At 40.9% G+C, this 17,391-nt stretch overlaps 2 protein-coding genes across 2 annotated transcripts in view; one reads left to right on the plus strand and one right to left on the minus strand.

Moving 5' to 3' along the window:
• The window catches only part of LOC140312341 (allantoinase, mitochondrial), a 505,108-nt gene that overhangs the window by 416,263 nt on the left and 71,454 nt on the right, over positions 1-17,391 (plus strand). The window lies entirely within an intron of this gene.
• Positions 133-17,375, minus strand: espnla (espin like a). Its single transcript, XM_072390113.1, has 11 exons — positions 16,690-17,375; positions 14,756-14,946; positions 12,583-12,769; positions 12,321-12,503; positions 12,086-12,217; positions 5,365-5,532; positions 5,125-5,266; positions 4,791-4,960; positions 4,532-4,696; positions 1,402-2,360; positions 133-1,136 (listed from the first exon to the last, which is right to left on the minus strand). The coding sequence occupies exons 1-11, from the start codon at positions 16,981-16,983 to the stop codon at positions 605-607; spliced, it is 3,123 nt and encodes a 1,040-aa protein (XP_072246214.1). The 5' UTR covers positions 16,984-17,375; the 3' UTR covers positions 133-604.

The raw sequence follows: 17,391 nt of genomic DNA on the forward strand, positions 1-17,391 counted from the left end.
AGCAGCACCAATAACTGGAAATGAACAATGGAATAACAATACAGCTTTGATAAAAAATTATGCAAAAACTGTAATGTCAGTGAGTTACGGTATGTTAAGTTTGATTTATTGTGTCTCTAAAATCATTAAAACATCAAAGAAAGTGTTACATCACAGAAATGATTCATTAGAATGTGGTCATGGTTAAATAATGTAAATCTGTGTAGTGATTTATAATATAATGTCAGAATTGGGTCTTTTTCTGTCAGACACAGGATTTTATACTTTGTTGTGAACATTCAACATGAAATGCTTTCTTAGACAGAGTAAAAAAAACAACACTGTTATCCACATATCAAATATGTTATTACAACAGACACATTTTACACTTTTACAAAAACAAACTCCAAATTTCTGAAATGTGTTGATGATTCATTTGTAAACATAATTAAATAAAAGAGTAAAAAAATCTAAAAAATGACAATTCAGATCAAGCAATATGAGATTGAAATAGGTCAAATAAACACAGCTAAGAAACTAGCAAAGCATTTGGTGCCAACTTCTGGACAACTGCTACACTTCAATGACAAAGTATACAAAAATATAAAAAAGATGACACAAGCAACTACTCAAAATCAAAAATCTCTGCCTCTTTCTCTTTCCAAAAAGCAAAACTACGGTCAATATATTGACAAATTTCCTCATTGCTGAAACTGGATATATCAGTTCCACCATATAGCATCCCCTCATCCGGCGTCGGTGTCTGTACTATGACTTTAGGGACCTGTCTAACCTCTGGAAGGCTGTGTTTCACCACTTCTGCAGTGTCTTCAGACTGAGTAACAGTGTTCCCAAAGAACTTCACTTTAATGTCCTCAAAGCCATCCTTCCACTCACGGTTTCCAGCCTCAATGTCCTGTATGACAGCCTTATGAAAGTCCCTGACCACCTCCCAGGGGAACCTCCCCACACGGTCGAACACCTCGAAACACAACAGATGTCTCATTTTGCGTTCATCTACTGACAGATCCAACTCCAGGATGTGAAAGTAGCCCAACATGAAGAGATCCAGGGTCAGGCTGTCATACTCTACAGGCACCCCATCCAGACGAGGTAAGAACTGCTCTGGGGAGAAGAGGGCTTTCTGTCTGTGGAGCCTGTGCATGATACATGGTTAGAAAGGGTTTATAAACACATGGCAACGTACTGTAAGTGAAAGTCATTAAGGTTTGTCCAAAAAGTTTCTAGATATGAAAAAAAATGAAAAAAGCAAAGGTTGCTAAAGGAGTCTGAAAAGCACTGAGTGAGAAAAATCTGAAGCAAAAGTGATTTTCAATCATATTTTAGAATTTGAAAGCTGACTTTGCTTAAAATGAAAGACTTTCTCAAACGTTTTTACTCCTCCTCTATGTGCAGCCTTACCTGCGAATCTGTCTGGAAGGGACACTGGAGATCATTTTCCTCCAGTTTCCTAGCATCTTGTTGACAGCGCTCCTCTGCTTGAAGAAATGTCCAAGGGAACTGTTCATCATCTTTGACTGGGCATTCTCCGAGCTGCCTGTACGACCAGAACCAGACTTGTCGCCCATGTCTGGGTCTCCATCGCTCATCTTCCTCTCTCCAGCATCTCTGCTCTTCAGAGTCACTGTGTAAGCAGATTTCTTCCAGTGGCCTAAAAACAGAACGACTATACGCTCCTTTCTAAGGCTGGTAGTTTCTTGAACATCTGCAACATTTTCATCATAATCAATGCCAGAGTCGCTGTTCTGGTCTGTTTCTGTGGCTGGCTTTAAAACTTTAGGCTGTTTGTCTGAAAATGTGCCCTCAAGCGGTGTGGAAGGAGGCAACACAACAGCCTCCTCCGGCTGATCTGACAAAGATGAGTTCTGGCTCTCAAAGTTGAACTTCAGAGTCCTCACTGACACTCCAAATTGATGAATTTCATCTTCAATGCTCTCCCTCCGTACCCTGGTGGAAATCTGCCTGTCTGGTGCCTGAGAAAACACAGATATAAGTTCAGTGTTGGGCATCTTGCAGTAGGGCTGGTCGGTCAGGTTGGTCATGAGCAGAGACATGCTCTTCACGATGCCTGAGATCCGGCTGCACCACACAGGTAGGGGAACTTGACTTTTGAAGTTTCTGAACTGTGTGTTGACGGTTATGTTGACTATGGGGGCTGGCAGGATGTGCCTGAGCTCCTCAGCTAGACGAGCCAGCTCCAGCTCATAACCTGCACAGTTCCTCTGCATGGAGACATTGGCAATCTGCTGTTCCAGATAGATGAGGTCATCCTCAGTCAGAAGCTCACCAGAAGGCCCCAGGATGGCATTGTGGGCTTGGGAGTATCTCCAGCTGACTTTGGCATATCTGTTCCCATTTTCCTGTTAAAAAAAAAGAAAAGAAATAAAAACAAAAACAGCAGGCAGATAAATAAGCAGGATGTCATTTTAAAGTCCATCAAACATTTCAAATGGTTTTGGCATGTGAGGAAAAGAGTAATAATACAGTAAAACTGCAACCCAGCCCTTATCCAAACCTCAAAAATATGACTCGACTCTCAGTGAGTTATGTGTGAATGATTTGTTATGAGCAATTAAAAGTCGATGGTGACTTCAAATTTTCAGCATTGCAGATTTAGAATAGTATTACGAAGTAAGACCACAATATGGGCTTTTCTCACTATAGTCTGGTTTCGTTCATCAGCTAGTAGTTTAGGAGAGGCTGTACAGCACATATCATCCAGAGAATATCTGACATTTTTGTTTGATCAACCAAACAATTAATCGGTTATCAAAATGTTGTATTGATCAACTTGCTGATTAATTTGAACTATTTTGTATTTAAAAGTAGATTTCCTGGAAATATTCCTCATAAATTCCAAAAACATCTTAAATTACTAAGAATATTTCCAAAAAACCTCAAAGGCCTTTGCAGTTTGGAGCCAATCAGGGGTTAAATTGACAAAGTGAAATAACATGGAATGTGTTTTTATTTTTGTACATCAGCCTGAAACACAAACCTAAAATATTTGTGATGCCTCTGAAAGCACAACATAAGAATGGAAATCAACGAGTAAGATTACCAAGCAGCTTTTTCACTCATCACCTGCTGTAGAATGGTGTTGCTTGAACATAGAGAGGCTACTTTGTAACTGTTTCCAACTGTTTCTCTACTTATAATACCAAAGAACTTTCTTGGAAATATGATTTTAATTTCCATCTCCACTGGTCTGTGAATCCTTAAGAACTTACAATATTTCGACATTAACGTCACCAAACAGATCACTGGAATTTCACACAACTCACACAACTAACAAATGAGACGGGTTTAAGAAACATTGTGGTTATTTCTTTAGTTATTGACAGCATTATCCGATATTACACGTGTGAGTGGTAAAATGACATGAACCTTTGCCTTCAATATCTGGCGTCTGGTGCAGCACTAACCTAAAACATTTCTGGTAACTGTTGATCACTTCTGCACATAAGCTTGGAGGGATTTCAGTCCATTTCATTCCCATTTTCCTCTTTGTACAGAGCGGCCTCAGCTCTGAGATGGTGGTGGTTTCCTCTCCAGGACTACTCGATTCAGGTCCTTCCACAACATTTATATTAGATTAAGGTTGTTGACTTGATGCAGGACCCCTTTTCTTTTGATATTCAGTTCAAAGGCTGATGTCCTGACATTTTAAAAATTTGTTGCTGCAATTCAGAATGAATTTTTCCACCAATGATGGTAAGCTGTCCTTGCCTGGATGCAGAAAACCAGGTCCAAACCATGATATAGTATTACCACCACCATATTTTTATAGATGGGAAAAGGTTCTTAGGCTGAAATGCCTCAATTTCCTTTCTTCAAACATAATAATTTTTCCAACAGCCTTCTGGCTTTTCCACATCTTTAGCAAACAGCAGATGTGCATCAACTTCTCTTTTTGTAGACAGCTTTCCACTTGAGCCCTGCCATACACGGTATTGTGATTCAGTGTTTTACTTCTACTTTTAGATTAAACATTAACAGCAGCCAGTGTGCAGGGGCCTTAAGCTGCTGTCAAGGTATTCTGCTCCACTTTTGGATTAGTGGAATATTGCACACACTTTAATCCTGAAGTGATATTTGATGGTCAACCACTGCTGTAACATTTTACAACCTGATCAGTCCCCAGAAATCTCCTTTGCTCATGCCATGGCACACCCTGACAAATCAGACTTTGATAGATATCTGTCATTTAAATAAAAGATGGTGCCCACAAACAGCAAATTGATATAATATTGATTGAAAAAACTTTTTTTGTCTTGATTAACCTTAAAATGATCTTGCTGGTCCAAAAGGTTCACATATTTTGACACTCATAGATGTGGAATATTGCCTCATTTCTTTTAATAGATAAACAGTCAAATATAATACTGTTGTCTTCTGTTCATTAATTTGGGTCTTATATTAACCTTTAGGCCTGAAACATCATTAGATTTTCTCACATTTGCACTAAATAAAAATAATTGAATTGGAAATTGATGACATTATACCATGTTCAACCTTTGTAATGACATACCTTCCTCCTCTGGTCCTCTTCATCCAGCAGCCTGGCCTGCAGCTGTCTTACCATGACTTGCCTCTTCCACTCTGCTATAGGGCGACCTCGCTCATCATGGGTGGGCACCAGATAGTCTATGTCTGACAGGTTGGCCTCCTCAGTGGGTAGGACCACCATCTTATTCTACAGAGAGCACAGAGTTATCTACATTTAATCTAAAAAAAGGAAGTGTAAAAAAAAGTAGGATGTATATAAAGTACTGCAGCAGCATACTCACTGCTTGTCCAGTGAAGACGCCTGACATTCCTGACTCTTTCAAAGATTTAATGGACTTCATGTCCCCCAGAAGTTTCCTTTCAGCCAGGAGGTTTGTACCAGGAAATGTTTTATCAGTAGAGACAGTTATTGTGCTCCCAGCCGCTTTGGACTGATTGAAACCTTTTATAACTGCAATACAAATCAAATGCAGACTCTTTTTCACTCGATTCAATGAAAATTAATTAACTCGGACTACTTTTTGAGTAATGACTTACAGTAACCATTGAATAGTTTTTGCATTGCTTCCCAAAAAGAAAGTTCTTAAACAAGATAAACAGAAATGCCTCTCATACCAGATGTTGCTGTTTGAACCCACTCCAGTCTGTTGGCTGCGGTCCTCTCAGGCTGGGCAGACATGGAAGAAGCAGGTTGTAAAGGAGGAGCAGGAGGAGGCAGAGGGTATCTAGCCTGTGGTGGCTCCTCACACTCAGGTTGCTCATTTGGACAAAAAGAGAAATGAGCCAGGATACAGTAAATTATAATAGGTAGTGAAAGAATCATAAAATCTCCTCCACCCTAAACTTAATGCTTACCTTTAGACTATCCATATGTGCGTTAGAGCTCTGACTGTCCCTGGACGTGTCACTCAGGCTCCCGTAATAGTCCTCCTTGTTGCGTTGCAATAAAACAGCCGGCTTCACCTTCACCTCCTCCTCTACCACAGGAGCGATTACCTCAATGGGCTTATCTGCACAGGACGTCTGCAAATATCACACCTCCACTTTAATTTAAATTCAATTAAATTGAAATAAATTCCATTTAAATAAAAGTACTGAGATGTGAGACTGCAGTGAGTTGTCAGCTGCCACACAGGTGGCTAACTTCTGCTTGTCTTTTATTTCAATTGCACTTTGAGGAGAAGTTATTGTTTTTCACGTGGCAGCTCACTTTGACTTGGCAAGGACCACATGATTTTATTTATTTTTTATCATGTCCGGATGTCTAAAATGTTTTAACTGAATGTGGGTGTTCTTTCTTTTTCACATGACTGTGATCTGAGCGGACTTCACATAGTTTGCGTGACATTTACATTTTTGTACATAAAGGATTGACCCGAACATCGTTATTTCCTTTTTAACATGTTGTCAGCTGGACAATATTTGCTTTTGTGTGCAAGTATATGAGATCAATGTAAAGACAAGTGCACACTCAGGTTTGTTAAGAGTTAGAGACGAACAGAACATCCCTGAATCCATCGGGTTTGAGAAGATTATAAAGAACACTTCTCTATATTGACTGATGTGCATTACATCAACAAGTCAAATGATTTCCTACAATAGCAAAGGCATGACCTTCCCATCATTGGTTGGGTTTAGACTAAAGATATCATGATCAGTTGGAGTTTGGATAAAACAATCTGAGACAGAGTAGGGCAGGTCATGTACTTCTCAAGTCATCTGCAGCTTATTTGGTTATTTGGTTCTTCTTAAATAATAACAGAGAAAAATATTTGGCCTTTGGAAAATCTAATTAATGAGATTATTAGGTAACTTAAAGCAAACATCCAACTAATAATTAGCTTTCAAACGATCTAATGATGTTTCAGATTATGAGACAGTTTACAACAGAGACTACCGTAGTCATCAGTCATCTGGTTTTCCCATTTGGATGGACGGCGGATTAAGAATCAGTTCTCTCATGACTGTGTTGTCTGTGGGCCAGTACTGATGACAGAATCTGCACACCCTGTGTGACTAGTGTTCATTTCAGAATGAACCACACTCCCTGAATCATGCAGAAGTTAAGCAACAATAACAACCAATATTAACCTGGGACAAACTGTGAGTTTAACCACTTCTCCAAACTTCAGCACACCACAGAATTTGGAAGAAATCTAAAAGTAGAAGTGGGCAACATAATCCCTCATATATTTGTTTGGATAGTTCTCCTATATCAGTGTGTTAGACCTTGTGAATCTGCATCTGTTCTAAATTAATATGTGCCCTAAAGTGAAGCATGTTGAGCAAATTATAAAGATAAGAGGCTGGTTTTATTTTTTTCACAGCCTATTAAAAACACAATATTACACTAATTCTTTAATTAGACCAAGGAGGAATTTATTCAGACAAACAAAAATGAGCCAAATGCCATAACTGAGGTTACCACATGGAAATAATGTCTGAAGACATCCTCTATGAAAGACAAAAGAACTAAACAAGCCCCTGAGACAGTAGGTGAGCTTAAATAAGCAGCAGTGTTTCACACCCCTCTGGGGTGGATGTAGAATATGTGGAAACAGTTTGCCTCCCTTTAATGAACCTGCATTGTCCTAATGCACTCCACACAGAATGCATATCAAATTCAGCTCTCCAAGGACATTATTAGTAACCAAAACATCAAAGGCAGACCTAATATGCTGCTGCATGCTGTTGTGCTTTATGTCCATGAGGTGGTCCATGCCGTTTCCTCTCGCACGGCACTTTGATGTGGAGCAACATGAAATATGCTGTGACACTGCTCAGGCAGAGGGATAAACTTCCCAGAAGTTGTGCAATTCATAAATAGATAAACAACAAAAGGGCTGGGAAAAGAAAAAGGGGGAGCCTTGTGACCCTTCTCGTAACAGTTCAATGTCCGGAAAGCTACGATGAACTGTGTGTGTATGTGTTTAATTACACTCATTGGCTCGAAAGCATTTGGTTTTCATCAGCACCCCCATCACAACTGCCACGCAGATACAGATAGCCTAACCCTACGTTTGGCTCAGAGCCACTCTCCCTCTGCTGAAGACCACAAAAACCCTGATCACTACAGATTAGCAGCCAAGAGTTAAGAAACTGCTACTCAGTGCTGTTTCATTGTCTGACAAGCAGCAACACTTAATCTTTAGTCCCCGTGGGTCAAGCCATGAGAGAGTTTAAGCTTTTCAGAACACCATGTGTATTTAAGAAACATGTCGTGTAATTCTGCGCTCTGGAATCAATCATTAAAACAACCTGCTCCCACGTGATGTGTTCTTGTCCACAGTGGTAGATGCAACATGGAATGTATACAGCGGGTGTACATCATACGCAGAACACTATAGTGTAAATACACGTCCACTCACATGGCAATATACTCTCAAGTTTCCTCAATGGAGGTGAATGCTTGTTTTTGCCAATACTTGCATCTTTTTTTTTTCATCTCCTGTAGCTGGATAAATGATAAATAAAAGGATTTAATGATTTCTACTTTGTAATGGAATATTGTAACAACTAAAAGATCAAAAACATCTATCTAGAAACAGGAAAATATAAAGTTCACTTTGCAAAACTCTACAATGACAAAATAAAGCCCAGCCATAAGTCTGGAGTATTAGTCATCCCTTACCGTAAGAAGCAATAGCTGATAGAAAATGTGTCAAACGCTGCCAAAACATCTGCCAGCTCAGGGCTCTGAAACAGAATGTATTGTGTTCTCTTTGATTTTACAATAATAATTACTCACACTGTCCAGTCACTTACTACTGCTCATACAGAACAAGGCAATCAAACAGAGAATAGAGGAAGAACAATTAAAAGCGGCTCCCAAGTTGCTACAATAGTGAGAGTGATCAACCTGAAACTCACTAACCTTACACAGCTCTCCCAGTACACACCGGTTCAACTTCCCTATGCAGCGACACGGCTGTGGCACAGACTTATGCAGCCAGCTACCCAGGGAGAGGGGTGGGTGGGTTGCTCCAGCGTTGTTGGATGTTGTATATGACGCGACATTAAGATCACTGACCACTTGTTAAACACGATGGTGAGCATCTCCAACTATAGCCAAGGGCCAGCAGGCAATAACCAATAAACACTGACCGGAGAATGGTGTTAATAATTAAAGGGAAAGGATAGGATGGCTGTCACTAATGCATGGACAAACAAATGGATGTGTTGTAGCACCAAGGGAAGTGTTAGCGGAAAACTTGCCAGAGCAGCTGGAAAAAAAAAGACATTTTATCCACATGTTCTCAGGTGGTGTTTTTCCACCTGGGTCTTTTCACTGGAAACGGTCAGTTTTGCACCTTGTGTTCTTTTACTAAATTAACGAATCTTCATGAAATTATCTCATTATTGGTACCATAACTTATAAATCAGCTAATTATTTCCTAGATGAATCATTTGTTCTATAAAATGTCAGTAATACTGTATTTTGCTTTGGTATAAAATGTAGGGGTGATGAGAAGGGATCTGTATCTGTAAAATTCAACTGGTTGCCTCCAACAACAGACATCCAAAGACTGGCATAAAAAATAGATGGACACAGTTAAGCATATACAAGCTTTAACTACAACTGTCCTGCAGTAAGTCCTACAAAGAAGAAAGCTAAAATGTTCAGATTTCTAGCTATTTTGTTGGGTGAATCAACTGTACGGTCATTTTGGTAGCTGCAGCTTTTGAGTCTGATGAACAATGCAGAAGCACATCAATGGGGAAAAAGAAAATACTACCTTCAAGACATCACCAGAATGAATTCGAGGAACAACAACACATGACTAATTACATCGTGACTTTATTTATTTAACAAAAACTAAGCCAAAATGTAGAGACGGTGTGTGAAAAATGAAGTCCGTCATTACTGCTTTTAAAAAAATGAAGATAGTAAGTAGCAGCCAGGTGCTGCTGATCAAACACAGTTAAAGTCCAGTCTTCAACCTGACTGAGATGCTGTGGTGGGACTTTAAGAGAGCTGTGAAATAAATATATATAAACTTTATTTTCATATTATTTAGTTATCTTTATACTGTGTGCCTTGTGTCTTTTGTGTGTTCTAAGCCAGGAGCTCCTCAACAAAATTTCATTATGACTGCATAGTGACAATAAAGATTCTTTATTCAAATCTCAATGAACTGAAGCAACATTGTGAGGAAGAGTGGACCAAAATTCCTCCACAACAATGTGAGAGACTGATAACGTGATAGAGAAAACGGTTACTTTCAGTTATTCCTGGTAAAGGTGGTTCTACAAGCTGGTGAATCAGGGGGAGTGTTTCACACACCGCTTCGGTTTTTGTTCAACAAATAATAAGAGTGTAATGTGTCATGTGTTGTTGTTCATCTGACTGGTTTTTTTATCTCATTTTAAACTCAGGTAAGGAGCAGATGATCTTTTTTCATGTCCTGATGTGTAAAAAGTTGACTGTACTGAGGTTAGTCTCATGTTCAGAACACCCAAGTGTATATGATGGGAAATCTGATATTTCCAGGGGAGACTCTGTCTAGAATATGGGAGAAACTGATAAACTCCACTGAAAACAAGAGAAACTCGGTGGAATTCAAAGCTTAATGAATCCTAGCATCATGAGGTCATATGTAGGGTTTACTCAGAAATGTTTACCTTTTATGGTTCCAATGCTTTTTGTGATCTTTCTTTAATCTTCAATATATTTAAAAATATATATTTGCTATAAATAAAAACGGGAGTTTTAGTCTAGTAAAAGCTAAAACACACAAAAAAAGGCTTATCTTGACATATCTCAAGTTATCAAATGAACAAATAATTTAATTTGAAAAATTCTTACTGAAATTAAAGCAAATGCAAAAAGTTATTTCAGCATGTTTATTTTTTTATGTTTTCACTATGCCAGAGAAACGTTTTCCTTCTGTTCAAGTATTCTAAAAATACTTTGATCCTCTAATAACAGAAGTCTGACCCAATCCAAAGCGAAGCCCACACCACACAGTTTATTTGATTGCAGCTGTGCCTGAGATGTGAGATGAGGGTTGACAGCGCTGAACGTGTCTGACCTTGTTGTGAGCGATCCCAAAAGGCACCGAGGCGAAACACGCAGATCTCTCCGGTCATTGTCCCTGTCCATTCAGGTCGCTGCTCGGAAATGAGATTATCTGACTGCAACTTTAGAACTGATGAAACCTGTGATCTACCCAGCGCTTTGCAAACATGAACCACCAGCAGAAATGTAATTAAGGAACGTCTTCTGTCTGCTTGTGCAGCTCACCTTTGGCGGAGTAGGTTTTAAAGCATTCTGAAGCCTGCTCCCTAAACACAATGAGCATTTAAATTAACCGTTTTTTCAGGTTCACTGTCAATATGACCTCTTTGTTCAGATCAAGCTTGTGTATCAACTTTGTAAGTTGCCAAGAAACACGATACACTATTCTTCCTGCTACAAACAATACAGAGTATCCAGAGGTGACAATCATAGCACTTCCAAGTCACTGGAAAAAAATGTGACACACACAATCAAACGTGTGTTTGAAGTTGATGACATCCTGCTCTCCAGCTCCTCAGAGGGATAGAGTTGCTGGTCCCAGGCATCAGAACGGTGAAAATGCTGAAACTTAAGCCTGTAGATCCCATATCGGGCTCAGCCTCGAGGCCCTCCACCTGAGCCGCAGGAGAGGGGTAACCGATAGGCCCTCAGCTGGCGGCGACTCCGGCTGCGTCTGACGCCGCAGCGGCCCCTACGCTAATTAGCTCCCCATTGTTGATGGGTGGATTATTTCTGAAGGGGAGCTCAGCAGCCACGCCTCACTGCTTCTCTATCGTCATCCTCTTCATGTATGAGTGCTACTCTTCCCTGCTGAAATATTCATGGATTCTATTGGCTGACAGCTGTGCTTACTCTGCGTACATCAGTGTTTAGTCTGCATCATAGTGAAGTGTGATGGGGAGAAAAACACAACTACAGGCAGCAGGTGGACAGCTGTGAGGCTTTAAGATTCAACAAATGTGCTGAGTGAGGCATCCCATAAACTCTTTGACTTAACCTGATTATGCTTCCTATTTTATATCAATTTCACAAGCTAAAACTTTGGTGTCATAGTCAATAGTAATATTCCATCCAAAACTATTATGTAGCTTTTTGAAAGAAAAGCAAATAACAAAAGACCTCATCTCATGTCAAGGAGTTACCACTAAAATATTCATCGCATTGAGGAGTGTCGTGCTTTCCACACAAAAGAGTTCATCTGTGTGAGAGCAACGAATCTCCTCCAGAACTCACGCTATGGTTGACTGTAATGCCTTATTAAACACAAAAGCCTTCATCCTCCATCCTCTTCGACCTCTTAAACTAAGAGCAATGCAATCAAGCTGAGTGGAAGAGAATAGCTCGGGAGAATGACAGGCTTGACCTGAATGAAATACATGTAACAAATGATTCACCGAAGGTTCCAAGATCTTCCAGATGTTTGCTGTTGACCGCACTCCCCAGTTGGGGCTTTGATTTTCAAGTCAAGGCAAATAGCTGGGCAAAGGCTCAAAGAGAGGACACAAAGCGGAGCAGTGTGCAAAATAAAATATAGTGTAGCTGAGACAGAGAGCTTACGTTTTTCTCTATGGCACGGAGATATCTGGCACATTCAGAGTGTCCGTTGTACTCTGCCAAGTCTGCTGCTGTGAACCCGTCAACATCTTGATCTGTAGGGTTTGCTCGATTGGCCAACAGGATTTTACAGCACTGAGAGATCAATAGGATAACATAAGTGGGCCAGAAAACAGCAGTGTGGTTAAAAAACAAGATATACTACATAAAAACTATATAAATAAACATAAGGCCCAACCTCCAGCTCCCCATTCTCTGCAGCATCATGAAGAGGGGTCCCTCCCCAGTAATCCTTGATGACCTTCGAACCCATGTGAAGCAGCTTTTCCAAGATGCAATAGTGCCCCCTGCTGGCTGCAAAGTGCAGCGCAGTTGCTCCTTCTCTGTCCTGACAGGACAAGTCCACATCTGTGCAGGTAACCTATTTGGAGTTCAGGGAAAACAGCGCATGTAAGAAGCACCTTGAAAAAGGAGACGTGAATCTGTGATCCTGTACTGACCAGCCACACCACCACAGCTCGATGGCCCATGTGAGCAGCAGCATGCAGGCTGGTCATGCCATCGTGGGCCCTCAGGTGGACGTCAGCACCGCAGTCCTTCATGAGGTACTCGACAACATGCAGGTGCCCTTCTTGGCAGGCCAGGTACAGGGGGGTAGCACCGATACCTGTCTGGTGGTTCACACACCTGTCCTCAATATATACATGAGCAACAAGGGGGCAAGAGCAACAGTTACCACTATCAGCCACCAAATGATTTAAAACATGTTGTCAAAGCTGAGACCATGTCAAAGTTCTGCCTATACTTTGTGGCAACGACTGAAAACAAACGCAAAAAATACATGTCAGCTGGAGCAACAACAGCTGATTATCACATCAACTTGTTGATCAAAATAAATTGTAGCTCGTCATCAATGAAGATTCATCAAAAGAGTTGCAGCTTCTTGTATATGAAGACTATGAAGATGTTTTTCTCATGCGTCACAATAGATAGAAAACTGGATTTAAAAAACAAAACAATAAATGCTCTGAGTAAAGCACGGTGGTGTGGTGATTAGCACCGTCACCTCCCAGCGAGAGGGTCCAGGTTCGATCCCCACAAGGATGTGCCCTGCCTCTTGCTTGATGACTGCTGGGATAGGCTCCAGCCCCCCTGTGTCCTGACCAATGGATTAAGTGGGTATAGAAAATGGATGGATGGGCTCTGAGTAAAACACATGTACAGTATGTACATACCATTCTGATTAGGACCTCTCTGCTGATCTCATTTTCTGGGCATAACCCAAAATCTTTGCATTGAAAGTGGATACAACAGCTGAAATTCATGCTGTAACATATGAATACTGTTGGCGTGGATATTTCCTTCTTTAATTATCTTCCTTTGATAAACCAATGATCAAGATGTTTTGGTCCAACATTCCTGCTGGAGTCCCAGGGCTTCATTTACATCAACTTACAATCAATGTATTATTCACAGGCTGCTGCTGGTCATATGAGATGGTCTGAGCCTACCAAGCATCATGTGAATTACCGACAGACTTTAATAAGGATATAATGTGGGAGGAGCCTCTTATCTTCATCCGTTTCTTTCAAAGTGCCACCGTCTGGCCTCAAGGGGTGGAAGAGAGAAGGTTTTTGTGGTCTTGTCTCGTCTTTCTTATCCCCATTCCTGACTTAAGAGTCACACTAACTGCGGTATTTTTGTTTTCATCTGATACAGTGAAAACAGGTGTGCATGATTAGGTCTTCTAAGCCTGTGACTGACAACCAAGCGTGTCCGTCACCCAGGGGGAAGATTATTAATGAGAAAGTAGCATGACAACATAAAACATAAACTCAAAGGTGTAATGCTGATCTTTAATAACATTAGAAATAAAAGAACCAATACTGGACAAATGCAGTCAGTTTTGACACACTGCTAAACATGGAAGACAGTAAGCAGCGAACTTAACTAAAATATATCAAAGTAGCTGAGATTATTAGTTGGCAAAAGCTGGCAGCTTTCTTCCATTATTCCATATGGTATAGTGTAATCTTACTAATGCAAACTGCTTCAAAAGAAGGTACGCTATGATGTGTGGCACTGACTAACCTTAAAGAAGTTGTTTCAGAAGCAGATCTGCAGTCAGAATTTAGTGTGAAAAAGACATTTATAGTTATAATGTGGGGGGGAAACATCACTAAAACCTGCCAGCTCCCTACCAGCTGTCCCTGTTCTCTTGCCAGACACCAGCTACTGTCCTTTTCCTTTATCAGTTTCACAAGGCTATCACCTGCTGGGGTCACCAGGAGGTGAACTGCACTGACACAGAGCCATGAGTGCAACAGTTTTATGCCTCCTCCTGAAACAGTACTCTCTCCAACTGCTTTGGTTCCAGATTTTTTAAACGGGTAGTAGTAGTTAATGTCAGCATCATATACAGATTGTTTTGTGACATTTAGCTCCAATAGTTCTTGGCATAGTTTTTAATTATTTCATAAAGCTTTATTTTTCAACAGTATTTCAAAGTACAAGACTCAGGAAAGGCATTGATGCAAATGAGAATTTGGGCATATGGAGGCTGATTTTCTGGGGTCTGTAGCGATTTTCAGTAATCCATCAAATTGCTGATCAAATATATAGAAAGTTTGGACCACAGACCATGCTGCTGGAAAACAAGGACTGTTAACTCACCCGGGTGCCTTCTGAATGAGCTGTTTTAAACTTGTAAGATCCCCATTGGCTGCAGCATAGTGAGCAGGTACAGCTCCACATTTCGTCTCCACACTGGCCACTCCTCCCACAGAAAGCAGCCACTGAATCACCTCCATTCGGCCAAACCGAGCTGCCAGGTGAAGGGCTGTGGCCCCTGCAGCATCCCTGTCCTGGAACAGTTCACAAAGAGTCAGCCTGGGTCTTTTCTTTTCCACAGCTGCAGCAGGGGTTCTTATGAAGACCGATATTAAGACATTTGTGTCTGTGGTGGTTACAGCACGACTGGTGCACTTACTAACTGGGAAAAGAAATACAATACTCTGTTTGGAGCTGAAAACACGACTTATCAATTGGTGCATCCCTAGAATTAACACTTGCAGCAAAGCCAGCAGTGGTGGACAGTATTCAGATCCTTTACTTAAAAACAGGTACTAATACTGTGTAATTAGTCCTTTGGAAAGTGGAGGAAAATGTAATGTTCTAAAAGCATACATAATCAATGTGGAAAAAAGGTCCTTGGAATTGTTACTCAGGAATGAACTAAATTTTACTGTAGTAAAATTAAATGAGGCTAATTACAGTTCAATTTAATCAAATAAAACATTATCAATCCCTGAAGGGAAATTATTTTGCTGGAGTATAAATTGTTCCAGTTATGGAATGCTCTTGTTGATGATTGATAACAAAATAAAACAGGTAAAGGGTTGCTGAGTCATTACTGCAGCAATGTCTCGGTGAAACAAAAACTTCTGCCTTCCCAATATTCCTGCTGTGTCCTTATCAGGGCTCCAAGTTCATCTATTTAACAGCCATTGATTGCATGTTTCGCATTGGAAATAGAGAGAAGAAATGGTTTAAACTTCCTCCTCCTTTCCCTCAGTTTTGTTCCTGCTCTGAATCCGAGACGCCTCCTCTTCAACTCATCTGGATGTGGGGTGCTGTTCCAGTCATTACTTGGCAGCTTGTCCCGCATACAAACAACTTTCCCATTGCTACGGTTACATGTCATAACAGATTTACAAAAGTGAAAGGACTACTGGCAGACATTTTTTGCACCAGCAGTTTCCAAACCAGTGTAGAACAAATGTTTTTACAAAATCTGTTTTCACAAAAAAAAGTTCAATGTGAATCTCAAGATAAGAAGAAAGATGCATTATGACCAGAGCTGCCGCAGCAAAAACAGGAAAAGAAATTGAAAAAATTGAAAAAACTATTTCAGTTAATTGAACTTTTATTTACTTTACAAACTGCATCGGATACATTTCATACAGCGCCCCAACTTTTATAGACACGGGGTTGTACATATGGGTAAATATAGCATTTAATATATAACTAAATGTTAAATTTTTGTTTCATGTGAAAGAAATTCTAACTAAAAGCTGATGAAATGAGCATTAATAGATCACACACACAGCACTGGAAACCCAAACAAGATAAGTGAATGACCATGCAACGTATTGATCATATCAATACTATTCATTATTCTGCTCAGAAACTTTAGTCATTTGAGGACTCACCCTTCAAACTCCCCAGATCCCAGTTCTATCAATGGAGCCCCCCCACCCACCCACAACCTGTAAGACCCAGAGAATTGTGTGAGAATATCCATTCTTTGGAAGAACCAGAACTCTTCTGAGTGCATTAAGAGGATCTACACCATGTTGGGCAGGTGCTTTTATTTAGCTATTTATTCTTAATTGTGTGGTTTTCCTTGAGTACAGTGTAAAATGGCATTAAAAAAAACTAACGTAAAAAAAAGATTCCAATTATTAGGCTACAACAGTACTTGAGTAAAGTACTATGGAACTTTCCAACACTGACCCTTTAAAAACTACTAGAAAAGCTGCACAAGTGGGATCTATTCAAGGTACTTGAGCTCTTAGGGTAGATTTTCTGTCCCTGTATAAACCTACCTCGATGTTGCAGCCCCCCTGATCCACAAGCCACTGCAGCTCCCGGATGTTGCCAGTAGCTGCTGCATCATGAGCCGGCGTGGCTCTGTTCAAGGCTCGAGGATCAGCTGCCATTCCCAGATCGTTAACCAGGAACTGCAGGCAGTCCAGGCGTCCACACCTGGCAGCGTGATGGACTGGGCCTGCACCCTGAGCATCACTGATGGCTGGGGAGAGGTGACCGGAAGACGCTAGATCTCTCAGTGCTGCTAGATCCCCTTCCCGAGCCGCCTGGATGGCACGATGAAGCACCATCCTTGGCTGCTAACAGTGAGCTATGGCATAAGCAGAGCAAACTCGCTGGTGCTCTTTGCCTCCCAGTGAGACACATGCACAAACCCCGTTCCAATAACAAAAAAGAACTTCATGCTCTCTTTGCCTCCTCCCGAGCCGGGAAAGTGACACCCTAACAGCAGCCAGCTGGCCAGCACTGCTACTGGGGAGAGAGGAGGGGGTCAGAGCCAGTGAGATAGAAAGGTAATGAAAGACGGGTGGAGGCGCTGCGCTCATGGCCTCCTGCTCTCTTTGTGTGGCAGTGGCCATATGCTGGCACATGCAGCCAGGCTCCAGCAGAGATGGGGGAGCTGAGGCTGCACGGAAACTTAAGTAATGGGAGAAGTCAGAGCCAAAGCATGGTGGATTAGTGTTTTCTTAGGGCTATTT

The sequence above is a fragment of the Leuresthes tenuis genome, unplaced genomic scaffold, assembly GCF_036924035.1.
Source record: "Leuresthes tenuis unplaced genomic scaffold, fLeuTen1.0.hap1 SCAF_7, whole genome shotgun sequence".
NCBI lineage: Eukaryota > Metazoa > Chordata > Actinopteri > Atheriniformes > Atherinopsidae > Leuresthes > Leuresthes tenuis.

Coding starts and splice junctions, on each gene's coding strand:
- espnla (XM_072390113.1), bottom strand. CDS start 16,983: ATGGTGCTTCATCGTGCCATCCAGGCGGCTCGGGAAGGGGATCTAGCA. Junction 14,947..16,689: donor AGGGGGGCTGCAACATCGAG/GTAGGTTTATAC, acceptor GAACTGTTCCAG/GACAGGGATGCTGCAGGGGC. Junction 12,770..14,755: donor CTCATTCAGAAGGCACCCGG/GTGAGTTAACAG, acceptor TATTGAGGACAG/GTGTGTGAACCACCAGACAG.